Source organism: Neoarthrinium moseri, assembly GCF_022829205.1.
Source record: "Neoarthrinium moseri strain CBS 164.80 chromosome Unknown scaffold31_Wmoseri_CBS_16480, whole genome shotgun sequence".
NCBI classification, from domain to species: domain Eukaryota; kingdom Fungi; phylum Ascomycota; class Sordariomycetes; order Amphisphaeriales; family Apiosporaceae; genus Neoarthrinium; species Neoarthrinium moseri.
Genome location: NW_026055145.1, coordinates 195,046 through 220,390, shown reverse-complemented (window position 1 = coordinate 220,390; position 25,345 = coordinate 195,046). Strand labels below are relative to the sequence as shown.

The following is a 25,345-nucleotide window of genomic DNA, read 5'->3' as shown; positions in this document are numbered from 1 at the left end:
GCTGGCTGATGTAATTGGAACGATTCTATGAGCGATAGCCATGTTCTTCTGTCTCAGCGGACAACACGCGGCCTGTTATCATCTAGGGAGTTGTTCGGAGTTATTTCGATTAATTCCACCCAGTTACAGTAACAAGTCAACGCATCGCATGGCGTGTAGTTCGCTTATATATATATATAATCCGATCAAGAAACCTCTCGATTGGGACCGTGCGGCAATCAGGGCCATTGGCTAGAATCGAAACCCAGCAACTAATATACATGCTCGCAGTAAGGACAGTCGCATGCTTGGGGGTATAAAGCTCTAAAATACACACTAATAATAATGTCGCAAGCCGATCCGATCTCTCAAGGCGCCGAACCAAATCTGTCGACGATGCCGCTGATCATCGCCAACTAACACGCCGATCTTTTTTTCTCTTTCAATAAAAACAATATATATTATTCAAAAAGATGGCACTGCCCTCACAGATGCCACTTCTTGCCCTTATTTCTTGTGCTGTCGCTCCTCACCACGGCTTGGGTTCTCGATGTGCCGGACGTCGGGCTGCGAAGCGGGTCGACCGAGCTCATGATGAACATGTCGTTGTAGTGCGTGTTGTCGCCCTTCGAGCCCGACTGCATGCTCTCGGTGCGTTTGAGCTCGACGTCGCTGCCGGTGCGACTGCGGCTGTTGGGGTGTAGGGACATGCGGTCATCTTCGTCGTCGATGAAGCGCTCCTCGCGCGTGATCTTGATCTCCTGCGTGATGAATATGCTGCCCCATCTGGCCTCGAGCGCCGGCCAAAAGATCGGTATGCTTGCACAGATGGCCGCCATGTCCACTTCGAGGACCGCCAGGATGATGCTGATCGAACCGTACCAGGTTGGGTCGTGGGTTGGCCAATATCCGGCTTGGTGTTCGATGATAGTTGCCAGTCGCCAGATCGCGAGCATGATGACTCTGGTCCGGTGTTAGTAAGACCTATATACCGACGATACAGACCGGTGATATGCTGCAAAACTTACAGAGAACCCATGAATAGTAGACCCAGTATCCGCATCCTCTGTTTCAATCCTGTACCTTCCTTGAACAGCAGTGGTAGCGGAATTATAAGCACAATGAAGTCGAGAACCATATTGATCGCAGTGTGACTTTCGTAGGTGCCAACAAATTGTTCAGGGATAGGTGATCCGTATCCGTAGCATCTCGCGTTAGGTGGTGCCTCCCAGAAATGGTTCACCGGCAAACAGGGTACCCAGGCAATGAACGAGTAGGCGAATCCCCACATGGCGGTAAATATCGCCGTAAAGAGAGTAAAGTAGTACATGACATTGCCACGACCGTAGACCCGGAGATACTGAAGCAGTAAGGCTTCCTTGATGAATGCTGTTGCCGTGCAATAAGAGGCATTCATGACGTAGAATACTTTCAGATAGCTGTATATTTGGTCGAGGCTCAGCAGTATGAAATGTTGACCCAATCCATAGTTCACCGCTGTACCCACATGAGTTATTGGTCAAGGACATGTGGAAAGTCAACTTACAGAGGCACACGGAAATGCTGCCAATGGTCGTAAAGATCTACAGTCTAAACATCAGTACGAATGTATATCCCCCGAGCCACCGCAAGTACGTACCACGTAGAATACGACACACAAGTCATCCCATCCGGGTTCCCTGACTATTCTAAGACGTGTATAGAGTCGACCGAAGACACAAATCCAAGAAGCTATCTTTGTGTATTGTCAGAAATTCAGATCTGTTGCCAAGCCAGCTGAGTTGACGCGTACCAGAAAAGTGATAATGAGGCCCAGGATCACGGATCGCCTGTTTGACCACGGTTCCGGCTCGTCGAGGTTGATCGCCGAGAAGGAACTGTCCAAACCACCCATGACTGGCTACAAGAAAGATCGAAACCAAGGTCCTGCTCGGCCAGAGAAAGGAAAAATCTTGAAGGCGAAGAAGGTATTCGACGCTCAAGAAGAGTCCAGGCTTGGGCAGGCGAGAATTCTCTCCTCTACCTGCGCCCAGATGGGGCACATGGCAACCTTTATGAAAGGTACCACCCATCACACAGACTGACAGGGCAATGGAGCATGGCAAATGTGAGCTTGCAGGCTTCAAGAGCCATCAAGCCGGTTGAAACAGACGCATGCAGCCGCATGCGACCTTGGCAACTCTTTGGGCAACCACCGTGCCCATCAGTGACAGTGGATCGTGGTAGCCGGTCAAGGCTTTGACAGGGGATATAGATCAGGGATCCCGAAAGCAGTCAAGATGCACGCTTGGGCCCTTGCAGAACCCCCCACATACCAGTCAGTATACTCCACCAGACAACAGGTTCGGGCAGGGGTAGGCTCAAGAAGCAAACGCGGCACGATCTGAGCACCTCGACTAAAATCTGCCAACGTTGACACGGCTGCACGAAGCCACTTTTCTAGCCGTCATACGCAAATACGGCTCTGCGTGCAGCAGCGCCCAGAACGCACTTGAAATCCAGAAGAGTTGTGGGACTATGCACGGATGCAAGGTATAGCTTGGACGGAGTGCATGAGCGCATAATGGATGTGCTGCATAAGTAGCAACGTTCTCTCGGTATGAGCACTTGGTGCAATTGGAGCTGATGCCATGTGCAGCCCAGCTACAGCAACTGCATTTGGAATGTTCCAACCTGTGCGCCCTATGGCGATTTGTGTGTCTTCAAAAGAGCCAAGCGCAGGCATGTAGTCTATACTACATTACAAATCTACGACTCGCACACTAGTTAGGTGTCTGTGTAACTACATACAATGCCAATTGCCTGTACTACTGTTGACAGGTTGACAGTCGTTGCCGTTTGTCTTTTTAAGGTTCGGGCGTACCAGAAAATCTTCCGACGGCAAACGGGCGGGGGTTGCTGGCTGACCCGGTCTGATTTCAACTCCAGACAAATGATCGACTAGCTTCCTTCAAGAAACCAGACTAGTATTCGTGTTGGTGTCCGGCAGATTCCTCGTGCCTTTCTCCCGCACGGCCAAGACAGTGTAGGCAGGGTAATGGGTTAGAGACATGGGATGACACAACGCAATTGAAGGCATTGGTTGAGTATTTGGCATCTGAGCAGACACCTCAAGGTTAGCAGACATCTGACCACCACGTGGAGCATGTCTGAACGTGCAGAAATGGGCCACACTGCCACAGACCTTTTTCGCCGCTCTGTTGACTGAGCCCGCCGATTCACTGGAGAAGAATCGCGAGAACTTAGATGCAGCGGATCTCAGATCATCTGAGTTCTGCAAGAGCTGCACCTAGCAATGGCTCGACTGATGCAACCCGGTTTCTTCTGTGTCATTTACTTGGCACGGCCACTAGCCGCTACGGGCTCGAGGCCATAGATCATGGTATGATAATGGGAGCAAACAGTCAGAAATCCGGCCATAGCCTTCCGCAGTGGTTCTTTGACCGAAAAAGAAAAAAAAAGCAATCCGCCGTCGGTGAAGTTGTGATTAGATTTCGTAGGTATACTTATGCAAATGCGATCAATCATCCAAATTGATCACCGGCTAGGAGCATCCTCTCCCGCAACAGCTGCGCTAATATTACAAGTGATCTCTCACTATTTCTTAGCTCTGCTACAGTAACATCGTGGCACACCAGAGCCCTGTGAGCGGAGGGGCCTTGGGAGCTAACTATGGGGAACTCAGTCTCCGCAACCTATGGAAGGGATTGCCCAGAACACGATATTCATAGAACCGTTCGTGGATACCATGAGAGCTTGGCCAGGGGCCGGCTTGCCTGCAGTCACATCCAGGGCCAATCGGGATCTGATTCGGCGAGATGAGCTCAGGCCTTTCCCGCCAGTTCCAAGACCGGGGGTCCTGAGGGTGGCGCCCGGGGCAGCAGGACCACGACGCACGCGAAGAGAATCAAAGCTTGGCGGTCTTGCTCAATCAACAGTAAATGCATGTAATGAAAACTGCGACTGAGCAGCTTGGCGCCTGCAGAACGTGTGCGGCGATCCTTGACCCGGTGCAAACGCACGGAGTGGATTTAGTTAGTCAAGATCGAGTTCGCGACTTCAACTTTCTAGACAATGTCTGTCTGGAATACGTTGACCCTTGTTCTCAAGTGCGGGGGACGGACCCGTTGCTGAGGGTCTAAGCTCGACGACAGCGAATGGACACTGAGGCTATTGCGATTGCTCCAGCTAGTGCCTTGTTGGTTGCTTGTTAGGTGAAGCCTCAGCAGTGGCACGGATCCTCTAGCACTGGCCCTGCTAGAGACTTAGAGTCTGATACCTGCTTTGCAACGCGTCTTGGCATTTCTTCATGCTTGCTATGGTCTGTCTGTCTGTCTGGCAGTCAGTGTGGACGAACACGTGCAGGCACAATGACATCGGTCCATGAAGCCAAGAATCGACAACAACCGTGCCCTTTGATCGACCTGGATAGCTGCTCCCTGTATCTCTGGCGCGTCCGAGCGACTTTGGCACGTGGCTGCATGACTCCCATCTGCCATATTGCTGCCAATCAAAGCGTTCGTGCCTAGAACTCTCGTGTCAAAGAATGCAGATGCCATTGCCTTCATCATCTCGTGGATCACGCTTTCAGAGGCGGGCGAGAGAAGAGGCTTCCAGGAGAGGCGTCCGGCATCTGAGCAGCGTAGAAGGGGAACGCTTTCGGGGGCGGCCTTGTTCGTTTCTCGCTCCTTATGGACCTGAGCCCTCATATGTTTGACGGTGGAGTGGTCATTTCTGTTCGAGACTTTTGTGATCGGTCCAGAATCAGGGAGTTATTTACAGACCACTTGAACTGCTTAGAGGGTGTGACCTTGACGGTGACATAGTAACATTGGTGGAACGATCACCAAGGAAGAAAGGTACTGAGGCATCGATCTTGGGATAGTTGTCACGGTAGAAACCATTCTATAGCTGTGATAGACACAAGAATTTAGTTGGAGATGCAAGTCTTTCTCAGCCAGGGTGGCTCGCTAATATGACTGCTCAGCCTAACATTGCTACTTAAACGTCGAAGCAAAGCCATGGATCTCTTGAGCATGGTGATGCAGTATAAGTGCAGCGAGAAGCGATATTTTACTATTCTACCTTGTATTGCGGGCAGAAATCACGCAATAGTGCAGGCGCCGCCTACTAAGGTAACTATAGGTGGACAGGAAGCTAGGTGCTTGGCTTGAGTGTCCAAATTGTATGACATCTTGGCGCGGAAGCTTTCCGCTGTCGCTCAAACCTTTCCTACATCATCCGACACGACCCCGACGTCCACACAATCATAAGTCCACGCCGCCTCTCACGATGAATAACTTCGGCGTGATAGAAGTAGCCGGCGCGCGGACGACTCAAGCGCCTGGGTGGGCATACGTGCCGGATACGCGTCCACACCCTAATCTCGCGGCGTCCTCGAACACGCAATCCCGCAAGCGCGCCCGCAACACCGGCGCAAAGCTCAGCTATGCCGACCTCAATGCCCGGCAGGAGGCCAAGGTCCGCAGGGAGCTCGAGGTCCTCGACAGAGACAATTCGCGCGACGCCGTCATACCGATCCCGCCGAAGCCCGGCACCGCCGGCAGCCGCGCCAACCAGGGCAAGCACACCCCGAACGTGCGCAAGATCCTGCAGAGCCAGAAGACGTTTGCCAACTACCTGGACGATTTCATCGCACTGGGCGAGGGTGGCAATGCTGCGGCCGCGGCCGCTGCTGCCCCTACAAGCACAGCGACCGGTGGTTCCTCGCGTTCGGCGGCAGCAGCAGCGACGGCAGCCATCAGCCGCGCAAGAACCGGGGCTGCTCCATCGATGCAGAAGAAGCCCGACGCAGCCACGAATGCGGCCGGCAGGCAAGGTGCGGTGAAACACGAAGATGCCGAGATGACAGACGCGCCGGAGACTGGCAGCACTCTCCTGAGGCCATACACGGGACATCTGCCACCCCCGCACCCTTCGGATAACGACCCGATCCTAGCCTCCCGGATACCACCCTTACCGTCTGATGAGGAGCTACGAGCGCTCATGTCTGCACCGCCGCTGACGTACCTCGAGGCCAAAGCGGGCTGGAACGACGAGGACAGGAAATATCCCCCGCGGGTGTTCTGCGAGGTCTGCGGGTATTGGGGCAGGGTCAAATGCCTGAAGTGCGGCGTAAGGGTTTGCGCGTTGGAGTGTCTCGAGACGCATCGTGAGGAGTGTGTCACGAGATACGGTATCTAACTATGCCTGCCGGCGTGGGTTCAGGAGTTCAGGATCAAAATGGTTTACGATCACTTCAGGCGTTGTTTGTGAATGATACCCTCGAAATGTCATAGAAATTGCAACTCATTCTGACAACTACTATTGGCATGCAGACTACTTGGAAAATGTGAAACTGATTCTCCTTCAAGAGCTACGGGTTTTATTCTTGCTCCCATAGTCGAGGATCCAAGCTGGGACCTGTCGCTCCTTCGCCCAGTTTCTGACTGCGTCAAAGTTTCTGCACGTCCGTGTGGACCATGTCAGGGGGAATACGTGATAGTCATCGTCTGGGTGATGTTGCCACTTGATGGGGGTAACGTCAGCGGTGCACTGAATAGACTGGCGCAAGGCATCGATGCAGTGGTCTGAGTAGGGCGTCCAAGGTCAGTGACATCGTATCAGTGTTAAAGAAAGATATATAGGCAACCTACCAATGTGAAAGCCTTGAGTGGTGTCATGGTTCACAGTGCCGTTCTCGTAGTGATCAATCATATCTGGGTACTGATCTGGATATGCAACTTTTCGTAGCATGTTGAGACAATGGAGGTCGTGGATGACCTGAAGCTCGATGAGATACACATCTTCCGCCAACGGCGCTACCGCAGTGGCGTTGAACAGGTTAGAAGCCTCTTCTGGGCTGATTCCAGAAGTGCCAACTTTCAACGAAAGATGTCAGTAAGTGAGCGGAATGAGTTCTTGAAGTCTTACAATCGTATAGGTCAGCCCACATGGCATCCAAGGCTTCTCGGTTGGTCCCAACCCATGGACTTCTGTTGAAGAAATAAGGAGCCATGTCTCGGATTTCGTATTGGACGACTTCGCTTGCCGGTGCTGGAATTCACTCCTCGTCAGCAAGTAAGTCTTTTCATGGTCATGTCGTACCGAGGACGTACACCATATGGCAAGCGTGGGATCGCGGTTCGACGAAGGTCGCAATAGGAACATCGTAAGCATAACCATTGCTTGGAAGACGACTAACACATAAAGGCAAAGTAGATGCCGAAATCGCCTATGCGCGGATTTCTTCAACGTTGGGGATATTCCCTCGCCTAGTAAAGCGACCTCGTCACCATCCTGGCAGCGGTCCTCCGAAGAATAAGACTTCATATTCATTTCATCGACTATGTAGCTTTGATGGCGCTGAGGTATTCCGGTATCTCAACAGTCAGAAGTGGATCAGTTTAAGTGATGAAGAATTTCTCGCAAAAGCAGCAGGACCTCATTGCTGAAAAGGGGTGATTGCCAGACGTTCCGCTTATGGTAAGCTCGAAGGCTCATTTCAAAATCCAGATGTAGAATACAAGGCAATTTCGGTGCATACCGACGAACTTCCAAAAGGGCAATCCGATTCGCAGCCAAGGGATGAGAGAGCTCGTCCTGCATAGTACCAGACTACCAACTACCAACAGACCACAACAATCACAAGGGTATCGATTTGGAAAGGAGTCTATTGAAGAGGCTGGATGGCCGTAGATCTGAATTGGAAGGTAACTATAAATCCTTGTTCTGTTGGCAGGAGTCATTTTTGTTGCATGACGCTTTGTGACGACATTTTCTACTTATGAGCATCATGCGGGACGCCAAGTCAGAAGCCGTGGTATTGCCCTTAACACGGTCAACCCATCTCGGTTCATAATTCAAAACACCGTGATTTGTCTAGACCCTGGTTGAAAAGACTACGTTTCTCATTTTTCTGTGATCCATATACCTGATTATTCTGGATCTAATGGTGTTCTCTGAATGTTCAGAGCCGTAGCAAATCGTCTGGTGGAGGAATCCAGATCTCGAGTGTGTTGGAAGTTGCTTTCATCAAACCAATGAACGAGCCTTCAGTTTAATAAGGTTTAACAAGCATGCAGCTAGCCAATCGCTCGTGGTCTGGAATCTATGGTATATGTTGAAACGACCCGAGAGACTGGTCCCAGGGCGCAGGACCGTCACATTGCAATTTTTCCACTACCAAGAGCGAAATTACACACGCCACCATATTTGAAAACATGAAGCCATGCGCCATGGGGGCAAAGCCAGTCTAAGTTGTTAGATTATCGATAATGAAGGTACCCTCAGAAGCGTCGAGAATGGGCAGGGTAAGAACAGCAGTGACACTCTCAGGGGATAATGTTGGTTGTTGTCGTTTATGCCTTGGCATCAGCCCCCAACACACTTAACCGGAGTTCACAAGTATGCTGGGTTCTTTTTATTTCCACCAAGCTCTACTCACTTGACTTTACACAATTATGACCCTTATTACTCTTGGCTGCAGGGCCTTGAGACTATATATAAGATCAGTTCCTCCTCAAGCCCCATGAAGAAAGAGGTCTTTAGAACATGGCCGCATGCTGCACAATATTCGCTTTTATTGCCTACCAAATTCGCTGAAAATCATCCACTCTCTACGATTGTTCCTCTCGTTGGTTGTCATTAAACATGAACCTGACATCCTTCTTCCTCGGCCTAGTTGCCACTGCCTTGAGCGCTATGGCTCTCCCAGCCAAGGTGGCCACAGCAAGGGAGCTCTCAAGTGGTATAGACCCCAACCACTTTAACGAATACGCCAGATCTCGCTGAACGCTGACATCTACCACAGCTGACAGAGTGGCCCTCAAGAATGCTCTCGACAGTTTGAAGGCCGAAAATCCATCTGCTGCAGCCTCGGTCGAGAACGTCCAGGCCAACGACTACCTGTTCAATGGTGTTTGGGCTAAGCGAGACGGCGATACTGCCATCGACAAGTCACGACTCTCGGCTCTTCTTGACCAGTTGAAGTCTGAAAACCCGGACGCTGTGGCCTCGGTAGAGGAAGTCCAGGCCAATGACTATCTATTCAATGGTGTATGGGACAAGCGCGGCGCCGACAAGACGCCCGTTTCGGAGCACGTTCATCTTGACCAGCGCACGGATTAGACCCCAGGCGTCATCGTGCCCGTCGAATCAACATACGACTTTTGATCAATAGTTCCAGGCAGTCTTTGTATTCTTTTCGATCCAGTAGGGTGAAGACTCAGTTGGACATCTGCGGTTACAGATTTCTAGATTATAATTCACCAAAACATCTCAGAGCTTACACTTTCAGGCATCTGCGTTAGAGAATTCCAGTATCACTGTGACTTCATGCGTGTATAACAGTTGATGGATAGTCAACGTGATGAATCCTATACTGACAGTCCTCTTTCTGGTTGATGGTATGGAATTCGGACAGTACCGGGCAAGGTTACGTGACTACTGCACAACGAAGACGATAGGAGCCTTTTTTATTTATCCCTCCAGTGGATATTGCAGCTTCATTCTTCGTTGGTGATCCCTAATCCTTGTCCGCCAACCATGCTTTTCCCCTCTCCGAAAAAAAACAGGAGAGATGCGCCTAACATTTTTCTCTCATGGTATCATCAAACTCCAAAACTCCCAAATGCTAATGCTGTATGTAATGCTGCTGCCTATGAACAGGCTCCGGTTCCTTCTCACGCAAACGAGCCCTTCATGGCTTTTCCAGCGAGAACTTGACGTCTCCGTTCGATGCACCGCCCCTGCATGTACCGGCCATGCTTCCCGTCGGGCATATTGCTCTCGCGGCGCGTACGCATTGTTCCCACCGGACCTTGGAGATGTTGAGAACTGCGCCTGGTGTGACCGGTGCTAGAGTGAATTTGGCTGAAGCCGACTGGGCCTCCGTGCTTTGGGGCCCGCCGGCACACCTGGTGTTTGAACCCGAAATACCCCCGCATATCGAGAGCTGGGCAACGTTTTCGTCGTGGAAGACGATTCTCCTGAGGATAGGTTAGCTGACATGTACATCAAGGGCACTTGAGGTAGGAGAAGGATGACATACAGGCTAGCGTCAACGCATGTGACGTCGTAAACGGCAGCTGGGTTTAAGGGCATGGCGGCACGCATGCTGAGTACCTCAACGTGCTCTTGTCCCACAGTGAAATGCGGCCATGATGGACGAGCCGTTCCAAGGGTCGCGGTGGCAGCGAGCAAAAAGGCCCGCAGAAGTGAAGTTGGCAACATGGCTGTGTTGTGTGTGAAACCTGGAAACTGGGGAAAAGAAGGGCTGTGTTCGTGTCGAAAATCCCAGGATGAAGAATCGAAGTGAATGTAAATGCAAGACGTCTAGTCTGCGGTGCAGAAGGCTGTATAAAGAGAGACTGGCAAAGCCGTGCCTTGGATAGAATGGAAGAATGAATGAAATGCGATCAACGATCGACGGAATGATCGACTCCGCAGTGAAAGACGGGAAGAGGTGCTCTGCACTGAGGAGCTCGCGATTGAAGAGGAACGCTCAGCGTATATAGACAGTAAACAGCACGCGATGATGCATGGAGTGTTCGTCCGAGATCTAGTCTTGAAACAACAGACACATGGCGGTGGAATCCAGCGGGATATGAGGGGCGAAAGGGGAGTAGAAAAGGATGATCCAGGTGGAAGAAAAGCTCGCGCAGCTCCTTCCTAGCCCCGAAGCGATCTACCGCTCTAGTAGAGGTGTCGGGGATAAGGTTAGGGTGGAATTTGAGGGGGATCTCCCTGTTCGGTTGATGTGCCGGAAGAGGTATGTAGATCAGTGCCCTGCAACCTGGTCGCAGTGAGGATCATAGGCCGAGAGACCAGGTGCAACTCTCCAGGCGGCCATGGGGAGATCTTCGAATCACAAAGCTGGGCAGAGGCCGGCCAGTCATCCCATCGCGGAAAAAGAAGCTGTGGTTGGGGTGGAGGGTCGTGAATCTGAAACGGCACCAGGCGAGGACCGGGGTATATCGTGGTGCTCCGCTGAGCAAATCGGGATGGCTGATACAAAAGTGGGACCCGGGGAACGCAGTCGGACCCGGGCAAGAACGAGAAACGTCCTAGCACTGCTACGTAGAAAGAAAGGCGTCAGCATCCGTGTGTGCGCTTTGCTTGCCACGATTAGATTGACTGGCTCTTGGTTCGATGTAACCAAGCCGAACATTCAACTCACGATCCTAGGGCGTCTGTCCAGTTGAAACGAAACTATTCATTTGAGCCTATACCAGAGCCTATTTGGGACTATAGCGCGAAAGGCTGCTAAGCCACATTAAGGAGATCTGTCGGCAGTTTCACCTCGGCGTCGATCCGACCAACTTGATGGAAGCACAGCCCATTTCTTCTGCCCTACACATACAAAACTTGGGACGAAGGTGATACTGCGGCTCGGCTTGGGTATGTGATTTGTGTACTTGCTGCAACCGCGCTTCTCAACCAAAGGCTAACGACCCTGGGGTAGTTTTGGACAGATATGGCGCGCGTGAGAGATAGGTTGGCGTTTGACCCGTGAGCATTAGTGGCCTAGTATACTCCGTAGAGTGCTCCGTACTATAGATCCAGATGTGGCCCTACCAGTCCATAGCCATCCTACACATCTGTCATGCCCTCAATGACGTAGAATCACGCACCATGACTTCGCCATCCCCTCGGCCTCGAATTTTAGTCCAGGGTCATGGCCCAAGAATCCTTGAGCTTCGTATGCCGCCGTTGGCATGAGGGCCAAGGGGCTGCCAAGAGTCATAGCGGGCGAGGGAAACATTTCATAACATGTGTTTTCGCTCACCACACACTCCACAGACTGCAACGTCGCCAGCATTGAGATATTGACTTCCCTTGCAAGTCTGACTGGAACAGCTCCAAGATCGGGGGTCTTTTCTGCCATCCAGTACATGGGAGCAGATGGCGCATATTAAGCAAACGGGCCCGTTTTCGTATGAGCACATCTGGCAAACTCCTGCACGCTCGGTAGGAGGATTCGGTTTGGCAGCGGCAGCAGGAGTGTTGATGGTCTCGGCTGCATCTTGCGGAAGCTTGTTGTTTGGCTTGACGTTTTCCAACCTACGTGTGGCGATCCCCGTCTCCTGCTTCTGAACGGCTGCTTTGGAAGATCCATGCGTAGATGATTCTTTCGCGGTATTGGGGGAGCGAAGTCTGGATATATCCGCACGTGTGTCATTCTCATCTTCCTCACGCTTTATAAAAGCGCTGTTGGCTGATGGTGTCGTACGGGCCACCGGTCGGGCAGGGCTGACAGCCATAGAAGACTGTAATTCTCGTAGCTCCCTCTTAGCATCGACGTCGTCTGGATTCTCATCCTCGCACACCTTGATCATGCGGTTGCCTTTGCCATCGAGCAGTCGTTTTCCGTTGATGTCTGTAGCGTCGACGTTTTCTTCGTCCTCGCTCGCTGTCTCTGATTCTTGTTCACTTGCCGTTTCGTCCTCATCCTTGACCTTGATCGTCTTCTCGTCCTCCTCGTCCGCGGCTTTCTTGTTTTGGTCAAATCTAGCCAGTGCCGCCGCCGCCCTCAGCTCGCGTCCCCTCTTGCTGCCCGCCACTCGTGGCTTTGCTTGGGTTCTCTTGCCCTTTTCCAGCTCGGCCTTGACCTCTTCATCTTCGCCCAACGCCACGCCATTCGCGCCGAACTTCTTCAGGATCCGCCGCTCCTTCCTCTGCTGATAGGTGAGCTGATCCTTCGCCTTGCGCTTGCGTCGCCGTGAACGATATGTGCCGCCGCAAAGATGCTCCGGGAGTATCTCGTCTGGTCGCACGGTGTTGGTCTCAAACTCGCCGGTCGTGAGGAGGGCGCCTCGTCCCCAGAGTCCTTCACCTGTGTAGCCCTGTGACCATAGTGTGCGCATATGGTCTGCGTACCCGTTTCTCACGGCCCAGAATGCTCTGGAATGGTTCATCTGCTTACAGTGGGCCAGCTCATGCATCATCACCATCTGCACGTAATTGAACGGCAGCCATCTGCCTGTAGACGGGGACTTTAGCACTAGCTGGATAACTTCCCCTGCGTTGAAGTTACGCCCAACGAACTCCCGGTTTGGTTCATACTCCTCGAGAGACATCACCGAGAGGTGGTGCTCCCTCATAACAGGCACTACTCCAGATTAGAACCCGACCTAGCGCAATGCTGATCACGAGGCAACTCACGACATTGCGCCGCAATGCGCTCGAGGAAATCCTGAGCTACAGCTTCATCTGGTCCTTTCAGTGGCTTGATGAACACGATGAGTGAGTTTGGCTGCGACTTCTTCGCGTTGAGCCGCTGAATACCGATAGGCATCTTGGCAGCTGGGACGCTGCAACCAGGCCTCGTGGTGCAGTGAGTGACGACGCGGGAATGAGTAGTATCGAGCGTTTCGAACAACAATACGGCAACCGGGAGAGCGAACGTGTCTGCCAGAGGACTCGTGACTAAGGAAACATAACAACAGCAACGACAGTCGATATCTGGACTGGTGTAAATGGTTGGCTAGGTCCGGGGTTGTGGCGCTTTCACTCTGGTAACTTTGGCGCACGCCCCACCAAATAGGCAGATTTGCCACCAGAGCCTCAAGCCGTTGCCATTGCTCACCGGTTTGAGATGCTGTCGGAGTGAGGCAACAACAATCTATCAACTTAGGTATAATAACATGGCATTGTCTTCGACGCAGTCAGGTGCCTGAAGAACCTCCTGCGTGGTATTTTCCTCATATAGGGAGTTTTTATTGGTTCTTTCGAACTTTTCTCTACCTCCGTCTGCCGGCGCCCCCTGTGCCACCTTCACCCCTATCAGCCAGTGATACCACCTCACCAATACCAGCAGCCTCCTGTTCGTCCTCCAATGCTGTGATCTCCTCCCTACAATCCCACCATTTTTCTTCACTCAGTTCAAATGCCTTCGTCTTGATTTCCTTGATGGCCAGGGTTTCCGGCTGGATATTCTTCCATCTCAAGTTCGTCATCAAGATCTCCTGCCATTCGTTGGACGTGCGCGTGAAGAACTCCCTTCGGGACTCGAAGGGTCTGGGGTGAGGTAGGCCATCATCAACAGACGTCGCCGTGGTGTCGGCTTCACTCTCCTCCTCTGTCGCGCTGGTACTGGCGGTGGTTGACGAATCGGCATTGGACTCTTCGTCGCCTTGCTTCTTCTTCCTCTTGCTGGGCTGGCGGATCTCCTCCTCGTTTGCAATCTCGACATCGCCTTCTTCGTTTTCTTCTTCGTCATCTTCGTCTTCGCCATCATCCTCATCGTCTTCTTCAGAGTCCTCATCCTCCGAGCCAACCCAATCCTCGAGCTCACGGCTCAAGATTTCCTTGCAGCCGTCCATCTTGCCAAGGTCGATGGCGTACAGGTCATCGAACGTGAACTCGCGGTCGTCCTTTTCGAAAGTGCCACCGTACATGTAAAGTACGTCATCTTGGACGGTCAGTTGGGCGTTGAATCTCGGATGGGGTAGCTCCATAGAAACTGGCATCTCTCGCACTGGCTTTTCGGGCTCCTCCGGTTCGTCTTTGGGCTTGATGTCAATATCAATGTTATCAACGTCTTCTAGCGAGGACCCAGCTTGTAATGCTGCCAATTGTTTCAGGAGTTCTTCCTCGTTGGCTTGCGCTCGACCGCGTCGTCCAACTCGCTGTTCGGTGCCTGCATTCTTCTTTTGAGCTCTGGGCTTGCGAAGAGCCAGAGGAAAGAAGCGATTGCGCTCAACATTCCATGCAAATAACTGATTGAAGAACTCGCTGTCCATGCCCTCCTCACTCTGTTCCACATCATGCACTCCGCCAAACATGATGCCACGGCCCTTGTGGTACGCCATGGTTGCCCCAACTCGGGCTGGATTGGGAGTGTTGGCCGGCTTCTTTCGCCTCTCCCACCGGACGGTTGGGGGGGTATTAGCAGGAGCGTCGTTGGGAGGCTGGGTAATGCGTAAAAAGAAACAGTCCTGGTGAATCATTGGCTTCAAGATATTTCTCTGTCCTTGCGACGCGCCCTTTGCAGACTTGTTCGCCGATACCGTGGCTTTCACCCGGGAATATCCACCAAACAGGACAGCGCCCTGATCGTGAGGCAAGAAGGTGAACGACGACCTTGCGTCTGGTTTCAACTGCGCGGCTGGAAGTGTAGGGTTGTGCCAGACAAAGTTTTGCGTATCATAGAGCCATAGGTCAGCCATATATTTGGTCTGATTTGAGGTATCTTGAAATCCTTGACTGGAGCGTCAGCAAGAACAGACATTCAAAGGAGCACCCCAGTGTTACGTACCGCCAAATAGGATGATGTAGTTTTTATAGTAAGTCATACGATGGCCACTTCTGGCGGGAGGACTCTTGCCCTTGGACTCAATCCGGGTCCATTCTCGGCTGCTGGGCTCGAGCCGCCAGAAGTCATTATAGTGGTAGAAGGTCCCCTGCTTGGGACTGCTGAACTCACCACCGAACAGGAAGACGGAGTTGCTCTGGTTGCCTCCCCTACACCAGGCGTGGCCCGAGCGAGGCAGAGGCGCATTGGGGGATGTGACGCAATGCCATTCATCCCGGTCAATATAGTAGATGTTGAGGTCATTGTAGAACGTGGCAATGGCACCGTTATAGTTCTCCCCGCCGAAGAGGAGCAGCTGGTTGCTGTTGGACGGGGAGGCTAGGAAGGTCGAGGCCGAGCGAGGCTTGGGTGCAGCCTCGGACACGGTCTCGGTAACCTTGAGAAACTGCTCTTGCTGCTTCTTGTACTCCTCGAGGATGTTATCGAGATCCACGTCCTCGGCATCGCTGCCCTCTAGCTTGGCGCTCTTGGACTTGATCTTCTTCTCGCCTTTCTTCTCCTGCTTGGCCTTCTTCTCGGCCTTTTTGGCCTGTTTGGCGTCGGCCTTGCCCGCCTTCTTCTTGTCTTTGGCCATTTTGTGAACTTTTCTGCCCTTTTCTGTTGCCCCTCACCAAATGTCCCGCTGAGCAAGACCAGGGTACTAGCTATGCCACGACGAGGAGCAAACGGGCGGGACGAGGCGTCAAGCTCCGAAAATCCGAGTGTGCAAGTGGGCTGCTGGGCCCAGGTCTGCCTCGTTACCGCCCAAGCGACCTCGACAGCCAATAATACGGTTGTGGGCCACGAAATCTGCACACACGGAGACTAACCATTGCTAGCTGTTGCGAAATTTTATCAGATCAATCTGATAACCAAGGTTTTGTGCCTATGCCACGCTATGCCAGCCAGGGCTCCTCCTTTCAGACCCTCTGGGGACCCTCTAAGGACCCCTCCCCCGCACTAGTGGCCAGGTGAGATGAACGCACAGGGCAAAGCGGCAGGCGGCCAGGCGGCAGCGGCCAAAGCCTCCAGCGACATCGCTTGCCGACACCCCAAGACTTCCATAATGAGCATGCTGGGCCATCGCAGCAGACCGCTCGTACCACAACGCCAAAGCCGGCATCTATGAGATATTTTCGGCAGACAATGGCACCTTTGTCCTGAGGCCTCCCCGGACAGCCAGAGCTGTTTCCCTAGTCCTTGTCGGCCTCAGCTTTGGGCCCCGAAATGCGCCCGAACCGCGTTGGCCCCATCGGCGTGCATCTCTCGCACCCACTTGACCGGCGGTGACGAACTTTTTGCTTGGGAGCGCTGTTGGTCGTTGGTCACACTTGTACACGCATGGCTTAAACACTCGGTCACCAACAACCACATTGTCGCCTAGCCGATTCTTCCCCTGATATACTTGTCATGACTTCCCTCCTGGCCTCTCTTCCCCCGGATATTCTTTTCTGCTGTTTCGTCTCGTCGTAGGATCCCTTCACACACCGGGCCACTCCCACACCACCTGGGGCCCTTCGCACTCCAACCCCCTACCGGGCCTGCAGCTTTGCTGCGACTTGAGGCACCAGTCCAACGCTCAATACCGATCACTCTACTCAGGCACATCATCAATGCACGAAATGGCGGCCCCTGTGGTCGAGGCTTCTCGAGCTGTTCTCCCCGAGGCTCTCAAGCCAGGCCCACCCCGGCAGAAATCTCAAGCCATGGAATCCGTCGAGGACATCCTCTATGGTTCGGTATGCCGCTATCCGCTCTCCCGCTTACCGAACAGCTTCTAACCTTCCCAGATCGCCGGCATAATCGGAAAGTACATCGAATACCCCTTCGACACGGTCAAGGTCAGGCTGCAATCGCAGCCCGACCACCTCCCACTACGATACACGGGACCCTTGGACTGTTTCCGCCAGTCCCTCAAACAAGACGGATTTTCAGGACTATACCGGGGCATAAGCGCGCCCTTGGTGGGCGCAGCACTCGAAACGAGCAGCCTGTTCTTCTTCGAGCGGCTGGGAAGAGAGACCGTGTACAAGTCGGGGCTGTGCGCGAAGGACCAGGCCCTCCCGCTGCCAGCGCTCTGGTTTACTGGCGCTTTCTCCGGTGCCTTCACCTCCTTCGTCTTGACACCAATTGAGCTTGTCAAGTGCAAGATCCAGGTGCCCGCAACGGCGAGCTCGGATGGCATGGTACACAAAGCACCGAGCGTTCCCTCCGTGATACGGGACGTGTACAAGCATGAAGGAGTCATCGGTTTCTGGCACGGCCAGATGGGAACATTCCTCCGAGAGGCCGGTGGGTGCGCCGCCTGGTTCGGGTTCAAAGAAACTACAACCAAGCTGTTCTACGTTTGGAACGAGCGCGGAATCCACACACAGGCCGAGAAAGATGCGCTGCGCACAGAGGCCCTTCCGCTCTGGCAGCAGGCCGTTGCCGGCGCCTCGGCAGGCATGTCGTACAACTTCCTCTTCTTCCCTGCCGACACGATCAAATCCAGGATGCAGACCACGGCCGTCGGAGGGACGGCGAAGAAGAACACTTTCTTCCAGGAGGGGGCCGCGCTGTGGCATCAGCATGGCCTACGAGGAATGTACCGCGGATGTGGCATAACCGTCCTCCGGTCCGCACCAAGCTCAGCGTTTATTTTCATGATATATGATGGACTGAAGCGACATTTGCCGCTCTGAAGGAAGTAAGGCGCACTACCAATACCCGTAGAAGAGTTACAGGACAGGAAGGAGAGTACATCCTGCTGCACAAATGGAGTTTTAGGCGTCCGTGTTGGGCATTACCATCTTTTTATCATATGTCGGCCATGTATTCTGGGGTTGAATATGGCGGAACCACGGCAATAGTCAGTTTCAGGGATAGAAAATATAGACCATGTTGGCAAATGAACACATTTCTAAATGTTTTTTTCATGCAAATTATTATTATTAGAATGGGGTATCTCCAACACTCTCATAGCTCAGTTGGCAACCTGTAATCTTTCTTCTCGATGCCTAAGCTTACGTGCCTGTCGCGTCAGATGGACCCTTATACGTTCTTCCTCTTCAGAAGATCATCGTCCGTGATTCTCCAGTTGTTCATGACGCCGACACCGGCATTTAGATAGGTCGCGAAGCCCAGCCAGGCCATGTAGGGGACGTACAGCCAGCCGGCGACCTCGTCGAGCTGGAAGAACAGGTAGGTCAGGTAGCCGTTGATGCCGACGAGGCCGGCGATGTCGGCCAGGGCGGCGACGGGCTTGCGCAGGCCGAAGAACAGCGGCATCCAGGCCAGGTTCAGCCCCAGCTGGATCGTGTACAGCGTGGCGGCGTGCTTGGCCGTCTGCACGCCGCCCACCGTCGACGTCAGCGGGTTGAGCCCCGCCGTCACCGCCCGGTGCGCCGCGTACCCCATCAGCCCGTACAGCAGCGTCCACACGGGCCCGAAGACCTGCGGCGGCGGGCGCAGCGGCGGCTGCTTCATCAGCCGGTACGTGTTCTGGGTCTGGGAGGCTGTGTGGAAGGGGAGCTGTCAGTCTTTACGGGTCTACGCGGAATATAAGAGGGAGGGCGAGGATTGGGGAGGAATGATGGGCGGGCAGCTTACGTCGGGTGCTGAAGCCTACGCCGGTCCCCAGGGCGATGGGGAGCAGCACCGAAGCGGCGGCATTGGAGAAGACCTCGTGGGGTATAGTGAGGTAGGGTATGTAGGTGGTCATCTTGCTGTCCTCGGGTTTGACGGTTTCTGGTCGGGGGCCTTTGGTTGGGGCGACTTCTCAGGTGAAAGGTATCGTGAGGGAGGGTTTAGTTTATAAGACGTGAGCCAGCTCTCCGGCGCGCGAAGCAAGTGGATGACGTAGCGTGGAACGAGCGAACACGCCGTTCCTGCATGCGAGTCGGTAGCGGTTTAGCCTCAACGAGACAAACGGTGTGGAGCTCCCCCAGCAGCCGTCCAGGCCCGGGGGTCAATTGGTCTGCCTCTGGCCCCGTGCAACCATTGCCTCGGACATCGGGTCACTTTTGACAGCGAGAGAGCTGAGGCGCACGTTCTCGACACCGGGTTTGTGATTCGCATAGGAGTTCTACGATACAAGATCTAGGATACGGGTCCCAGGATCGGCGATAGCTTCTGCACAATAGATATGACCCGTGGTGTTCCCGTATGCAAGCTGTGTAATGGGTCGAACTCGGCTGGTGGCCCGAGACAGATTTGCGAACCGTGGTTCCCAGTGTCTGCCAGTTCCCGGTACAGCTCCCTAGAGCGTTGCCGTCCTCAAGAACCATCCCCGTGTTATCGAGGGCATGATTCATGCCGTGCCATTTCTGCTTCACGCAAGTAGGACGTGCTCGTCCATCAGAGGTCCGTTGTCAGCTGTTGTGAACCCCACGACTCGGGGGGACCAGCTCCATGAAGATCGGTGGCTGGCGACCAACTTATACTTGAGAACTGATCATAGGTCGTCCCGATTCACCAAGTCTGATCCAGCAAGCTAGACATTCAAAGAAAAGACAGTCCATCAACTCTTCAGGTAAGCAATTGCCGAAATACAAACGACAATGGGAACAGGACTGCAGTGTAGAGTTGCTGAGAGCAATGCTGAATGCATTTAACCGGCACATCAAGAAACCTGGGCCACGCTATCTTGCGAGTGGCCGGCATCGTATTCAAAGCTACTTAGGTACCTTGGCTGCACGGGTCTTGTATCCGCCAATCATTCACCACCAGCAGGATCGCTTTGGCGTTCGGCTCTGGTGTTCCGCTGTTAGCGTATTCACTTAGGCGCTGTAATGCAGAAACAAGCAGCATCGACCGGGCCTTTGGAGGTGCTAAGGTGAGATGCGTTGCGGCAGCCTCCACCCTCCTTTGTCTCCCTCTCTCTTCTCCAAGACAACCGCTGCTGACTTCGTGCCTCGAACGCAGCGTATTCCAGGACTCTTCTGCCATTGGGACTTCGCGCCCCCGGAGGAGACTGTGAATCGTCAATCAACCCATCTGCAAGTTCGTCTATCCTTTTTCTCCTCCTGCTCCTCATCATCGTCATCATCATCGTCATCACCATCGTCACCTCGTCGTCGATCATCACCGTCGGGTCGCTTTTGCCCCTGCTTGCCTTGCTGCTGAAGCACCCTGCCCCCATCGCGACCTCTCTACCTCTCTGTACCTCGTATCCTGCCCCCCTCTGCTTGTTGCAGGCAAACTTCTTCTATCTCTTCTCGCCCACCATGCATTAGTTTGTCTGGCTTGCTGCGCACGTAGCTTGCGCCTCTTCTTCTTTTCTGAACCCGCTTCTCTCCTCTTTCTGGCTTGCGAGCTGTGCCTTCTTCTCATCTTCGGGTTCATCCCCCAGGCCCTCCGTCAGATCAAGCCCTCAATTCTGTTGCTTCCATCAAACTTTTTGTCCAGAATGATTTCTCTAACGGCAATCGCGTCGCCAAACAGCAGGCACGAGCCGCGTTTCCCCCTGCCGATCCCCGTCACCTGACGAGACAAATCGCCGACCCAACCCAGCTACAAAGGCTTGACTGCCGAGTTCGCGGGCGGCTCTGACAGACCTAGAGAGTATCAGAGAGCGACGACCTCGCCGTCACACGCTGCCAGCCATGGACTCCTACAACTCGTACCGCGACCGCGAACGCGATGTCCCTGCGCGCTCACCGAGCGACCGTGAATGGACCCGTGACGACAGAAAGTCCGATCGCGCAGACAGCTTCTATCGTGGACGTTCACCTGGTGCGTTATCATTGTTCACATCTTCCCGGGTGGCCTCGCCTTGTCACAGCCTGGCAATGCCGGCGCGGCGATGTTCCCACTGATGCAAAGCTATTCAAGTTCCCCCCCAAACTGACCCCCTCCAGGCTTTGATCGCACTCGTCGTCGATCCCGTTCCCCCCCGCCTGTCGACAGATACGAACCCCGGGCCCGCGGCCGAGAGGACTATGGACCTCCCCGTGATCGTGAAGATCGTCCTCGTCGGGTAGCCTCACCCCCAGCCAACATTGATCGCTACGTCCCGGGCCAAGGCGCGAATGAGCCTCCCCCGCCTGCCGTCAACCCATTGACAGACCCTGTCAAGCTACCCTTCCAGGTCGGTTTCTCCTACTTCGGGGAGTGGTGGCGGGCGAATGAGAAGATCAAAGAGGAGAAGGAACGTGCTCGGACAGGGCGCCGTCCCGAGCGACCGCGTGGCAGAGACTCCCAAGAGGACAGAGACAAGGAGAAGGCCAAGATCCAGGCCGCCTACGATGTGTACAAGGAGGAGCTGCAGGCAAAGATGGCCCGCAGCTTCGTCAGTGAGCACAAGAAAGAGCAATGGTTCCGCGAGCGTTACATCCCCGAAGTTCGAGACGGCCTCCGTGCGCAGATCAATGAGTTCCGCCGGGGCGCCTATAGCCAATGGGAGCAGGACCTCGAGTCTGGCACGTTCGACGAGTTTTCTCTCGAGGGACTTCCCAAGAGCGAAAGCAATGGCGTGGGCGGCGTGGTCGAGAAGGAAGAGGGCGAAGCTACGGCGGCGAATGAGGTTCTTGGGGTCGGTGACCTTGTCCCTGCCCAGGGCAACGAGATTCGTGACGAGAACCTATACCAACCGACCCTCCTCATCAAGACGATAGCCCCTCATGTCAGCCGCCAAAACCTGGAGGCTTTCTGCAAGGAACATCTTGGCGAGGAGGAAGGTGGCTTCAAGTGGCTGTCTCTCAGTGATCCCAACCCCAGCAAGCGATACCACAGGATGGGCTGGGTTATGCTACATCCTTCTTCCGAGACAGTCCCGCCCATCGATCGTGAGGACCCTAAGGATCAGGATGGTGATATGGAGCCATCGTCGCCTGTTCCTGTCTCAACGGCCGAGAAAGCATTGGATGCCGTCAATGGCAAGACTGTCAAGGACGAGGTCCGTGGCGACTTTGTCTGCCATGTCGGAGTGCACAACCCGCCCGGTAATCCTCGCAAGAAGGCATTATGGGACTTGTTTTCCGCGCCAGAAAGAGTCGAGAAGGATCTTACTCTTGTCCAACGACTCGTCAACAAGTTTGAGGAGGAATTCGGTTCCGATTTCAATGCCACCCTCAAGATCGAGGAACGTGTGGAAGACCTCAAGAACGCCGGACGCCTCCAGCCGGCTGTTCCTGTATCACCTGTCAAGAAGGCTAAGAAGGAGCGTAACTTGGATCTTGACATGGATGAGGGTGAAGAGGGTGAGATGGACGATGATGAAGACGAAGGCGCAATCGACGATGAAGTTGATGACGAGGATCTTTTGATAAAGAAGAAGCAACTCGATCTCATGATCGAGTACCTTCGTCGTGTCTTCAACTTCTGTTTCTTCTGCGTCTTTGAGAGCGATTCGATTCATGAGTTGACACGAAAGTGCCCTGGTGGTCATCTTCGCCGCCCCCGAAGCACCTTGTCGACAGCAGCCAAGAACGTAGCACGAGCCAGTGCAAACGGCGAGCCCTTTCCGTCAAAGAAACGTGATGCGAAGGACGAGGAGGAGGGAGAGGCCACAGACGATCGCAAGCCTCGCATGTCCAAATCCGAACAGCAACTTGAACGCGCGTACAAATGGGTGAAGACTTTCGAAGACAAAATCTTGCAGATTTTGGAGCCCGAGACTGCAGACATTCGGAAACTTGGTGGCAAGTTGACAGAAGACGCCATCGCCGATGAGCTATCGAAGTTTGTCAAGCAGGAAGACGAGCACAAGTGGCGATGCAAGGTTCCCGAGTGCTCCAAGCTGTTCAAGGAGGACCACTTTTGGAAGAAACACGTTGAAAAGCGTCACACCGACTGGCTTGAGCAGTTGAAGCAGGAGGTAAATACCCCCTATACCCCCGATCATCCCCTCTGGACTTGTAACTGACCTTCGCCTAGTTTGATCTCATCAATGCTTATGTCCTCGACCCGTCGCACATCGCACCGTCAAGGACTGATGCTAACTCAAACGGACACTTTCCTCCGTCCAATGGACAGACTCAGCAGGGAACGCCACGGGGCTTCAATCTTCAGAACTTTGCCATGAACAACATGATGCCGCCATTCCCCGGCTTTCCCGGTATGCCTGGCATGCCTCCTTTGTTCGCCGGTGGTGCTATGCAGGCCGCTGGATGGAATGCCGGAGGCGATGACCGTGGGGCAGGGCCAATCCGCCGTGGCGGTGGTAACCGCTTCAATAATAACCGCACTGGACCATACGACAGACGCCAGCCACAAGGACGCTGGGGTCAGGATGGTGCAGGTGGTGGCCGTGGGCGCGGTGGTGCAGGTAGATGGGGCGACGGTGCCGCTGCAGGTGGCGCGGCTATGGGTCCCAGAGAGGCTGTCCAGGGCCGCAGCTTAAAGAGCTACGAAGACCTGGACCACGTCGCCGGCGGCGGTGGTGGCGAGTTGAATTACTAGCGAAATCCAACTACCAAACCCATCGAACCGCCAAGGGCGAGCTTCGACAGCAGCTCTCGCCGGCCTCTTGTAGAGAGGGAGGTGAACCAAGCAACCACGTCCCCAGGCTCCTCCTGGCCTAGGATTGGTCCCCAGGACCCATTGTATTACACTTCAGAACTTGCTTTGCAGACGCTCGGCGATGCATTTGATGCCTCCCATCTGGACACCCCATGCTACGACCCCTTTGGCGGTCAGTAGTAGCGGACTATCTTTCCAGTCACCGTGGTTTGCGGAGCACAAGGCGTTTGCATGAATTCAGTTTGGCGGGAGTTTGATTTGTTTTAAGCCGTCGCCAGTCTAGAGACACAGAATGATCATGGACGCTGGCAAGAAACCGAATCGATTGTCACTGATGACCTTGCGAAGGTGCATCTCACTTGTAGGATTATACTCCTTGATATTGAAGGTCGGGGAAGTAGGCTCATAGCCCAAATCAGATTGACTCAACGAGGATTCTAAATTATTCTGTCGTTCGTGCAAGATAGACGTTGGGGCCACGCATTTAGCGCTGAGGATTTTGGCAACGGTCATGCACGGCGTACACCGCCATCTGTTGGGTATTGGGTAATATCCCAGACTTCATCCCGTGATTTGGTGCAAACTACGTATATCCCTTTGTTATGATACCAAGTGTCCGATTCCAGCGGCTGTTGGTTGCTCTGCTTCAAACTGAGCTCTTTGTTGGAGGCTCCAAGTCCACATTCGGTATCAGCAGGTGATATCAAGCCCAGGCTTGTGATCAACCCATGCAAGCTGGTGGCTCTGTCAACTGTATTCAAAAGCACTTCATCCTTTGTTCACCAACTGTTGGCCCTCGTGATATGCTGCCTGATCCACGCCTTGGCTTCGTAGAAAGCTGACATACTTGATGCTGAACCAACGTCGTTTCCGGCGCAGTTGTTCATCTGATCCATCCAACTTTGACCTGGTCGATAATGGCCGAGCGGCTTTGTCCAGAATGAGTTGACGAGAGGTATAAATAGATGTCGAATATACCAGCTACGCCTTTCCTGGAGAAGAGCAGACATACGAGAATCTCCAGTGCGACCAGCTTGAAAGGCCCTTGCAGTGCCATTAGACGAGGTGACCTATTCCTAGATCTTCGTGTTGTAACTCGATAATGTGTGAGTAAAACTCCCTTTGTGGCACTTTGACCGGCTGACCAGATGTGTAGCCAATCCTTGGGACGAGGCGCTAAAGGCTGGGGTAGAGGAAGCACAACGACGTGCGAAGGAGCAGAACGATAACAAGAACAGCAAAATGCCGGGAACTCCCTCTAATAACGTCGATGCAACAACGATTTGTTCGGATGTACCATCTGAGGCACCGGCTCTCAATGAGCAGAAGAACCCAACGTACACTCAGGATCAGGACAAGGGCAGTTCAGCGAAGTAAGGCATGACATGAAGTCAACTCCCTCAGGGTTTACCGGCTTGCTTTTCGAAATCAAAGCATCCTCGTCCTTTCAGATAGAGATCGCGGCAATTTAAATGGGTTGAGACCTCACCTTTACTTCTTCGCTTTGATTTACGAAGCCACGTTGCAGTGTTGAGCTCGAGTTTTTCTTCGAGTCAGAATGTTGTCTTTGGACTTTGCAAAGCATATCATAGGTTGAAGCAAAACTGCGGGTTTGTACACAACATTATA

The 25,345-nt window shown here is 53.5% G+C and overlaps 10 protein-coding genes across 10 annotated transcripts; 5 read left to right on the top strand and 5 right to left on the bottom strand.

The window, feature by feature from the left end:
• Positions 1 to 464: 464 nt before the first annotated feature.
• JN550_007821 (uncharacterized protein) lies at positions 465 to 1,873 on the bottom strand (the record flags this gene model as incomplete). Its single annotated transcript, XM_049319714.1, has 5 exons — positions 465 to 942; positions 1,008 to 1,476; positions 1,526 to 1,562; positions 1,619 to 1,714; positions 1,772 to 1,873. 5 exons carry the CDS (start codon positions 1,871 to 1,873, stop codon positions 465 to 467), a joined length of 1,182 nt encoding a protein of 393 aa, XP_049170177.1.
• Positions 1,874 to 5,271: 3,398 nt separating this feature from the next.
• On the top strand, positions 5,272 to 6,183 carry JN550_007820 (uncharacterized protein; the record flags this gene model as incomplete). Its single annotated transcript, XM_049319713.1, has 1 exon — positions 5,272 to 6,183. The coding sequence occupies one exon, from the start codon at positions 5,272 to 5,274 to the stop codon at positions 6,181 to 6,183; it is 912 nt and encodes a 303-aa protein (XP_049170176.1).
• Positions 6,184 to 6,348: 165 nt separating this feature from the next.
• JN550_007819 (uncharacterized protein) lies at positions 6,349 to 7,149 on the bottom strand (the record flags this gene model as incomplete). Its single annotated transcript, XM_049319712.1, has 4 exons — positions 6,349 to 6,569; positions 6,636 to 6,860; positions 6,913 to 7,035; positions 7,098 to 7,149. 4 exons carry the CDS (start codon positions 7,147 to 7,149, stop codon positions 6,349 to 6,351), a joined length of 621 nt encoding a protein of 206 aa, XP_049170175.1.
• Positions 7,150 to 8,631: 1,482 nt separating this feature from the next.
• JN550_007818 (uncharacterized protein) lies at positions 8,632 to 9,108 on the top strand (the record flags this gene model as incomplete). Its single annotated transcript, XM_049319710.1, has 2 exons — positions 8,632 to 8,728; positions 8,792 to 9,108. The coding sequence occupies 2 exons, from the start codon at positions 8,632 to 8,634 to the stop codon at positions 9,106 to 9,108; spliced, it is 414 nt and encodes a 137-aa protein (XP_049170174.1).
• A 571-nt stretch (positions 9,109 to 9,679) lies between these two features.
• On the bottom strand, positions 9,680 to 10,212 carry JN550_007817 (uncharacterized protein; the record flags this gene model as incomplete). Its single annotated transcript, XM_049319709.1, has 2 exons — positions 9,680 to 9,968; positions 10,031 to 10,212. The coding sequence occupies 2 exons, from the start codon at positions 10,210 to 10,212 to the stop codon at positions 9,680 to 9,682; spliced, it is 471 nt and encodes a 156-aa protein (XP_049170173.1).
• A 1,532-nt stretch (positions 10,213 to 11,744) lies between these two features.
• Positions 11,745 to 15,869, bottom strand: JN550_007816 (uncharacterized protein; the record flags this gene model as incomplete). Its single annotated transcript, XM_049319708.1, has 5 exons — positions 11,745 to 12,961; positions 13,016 to 13,090; positions 13,144 to 13,407; positions 13,787 to 15,181; positions 15,239 to 15,869. 5 exons carry the CDS (start codon positions 15,867 to 15,869, stop codon positions 11,745 to 11,747), a joined length of 3,582 nt encoding a protein of 1,193 aa, XP_049170172.1.
• Positions 15,870 to 16,896: 1,027 nt separating this feature from the next.
• JN550_007815 (uncharacterized protein) lies at positions 16,897 to 17,958 on the top strand (the record flags this gene model as incomplete). The annotated part of the gene is made up of 2 exons (XM_049319707.1): positions 16,897 to 17,013; positions 17,065 to 17,958. 2 exons carry the CDS (start codon positions 16,897 to 16,899, stop codon positions 17,956 to 17,958), a joined length of 1,011 nt encoding a protein of 336 aa, XP_049170171.1.
• A 349-nt stretch (positions 17,959 to 18,307) lies between these two features.
• JN550_007814 (uncharacterized protein) lies at positions 18,308 to 18,977 on the bottom strand (the record flags this gene model as incomplete). Its single annotated transcript, XM_049319706.1, has 2 exons — positions 18,308 to 18,771; positions 18,866 to 18,977. The coding sequence occupies 2 exons, from the start codon at positions 18,975 to 18,977 to the stop codon at positions 18,308 to 18,310; spliced, it is 576 nt and encodes a 191-aa protein (XP_049170170.1).
• Positions 18,978 to 20,859: 1,882 nt separating this feature from the next.
• JN550_007813 (uncharacterized protein) lies at positions 20,860 to 23,656 on the top strand (the record flags this gene model as incomplete). Its single annotated transcript, XM_049319705.1, has 3 exons — positions 20,860 to 20,989; positions 21,115 to 23,072; positions 23,132 to 23,656. 3 exons carry the CDS (start codon positions 20,860 to 20,862, stop codon positions 23,654 to 23,656), a joined length of 2,613 nt encoding a protein of 870 aa, XP_049170169.1.
• A 1,162-nt stretch (positions 23,657 to 24,818) lies between these two features.
• On the top strand, positions 24,819 to 25,093 carry JN550_007812 (uncharacterized protein; the record flags this gene model as incomplete). Its single annotated transcript, XM_049319704.1, has 2 exons — positions 24,819 to 24,822; positions 24,873 to 25,093. The coding sequence occupies 2 exons, from the start codon at positions 24,819 to 24,821 to the stop codon at positions 25,091 to 25,093; spliced, it is 225 nt and encodes a 74-aa protein (XP_049170168.1).
• Between the last annotated feature and the right edge of the window lie 252 nt (positions 25,094 to 25,345).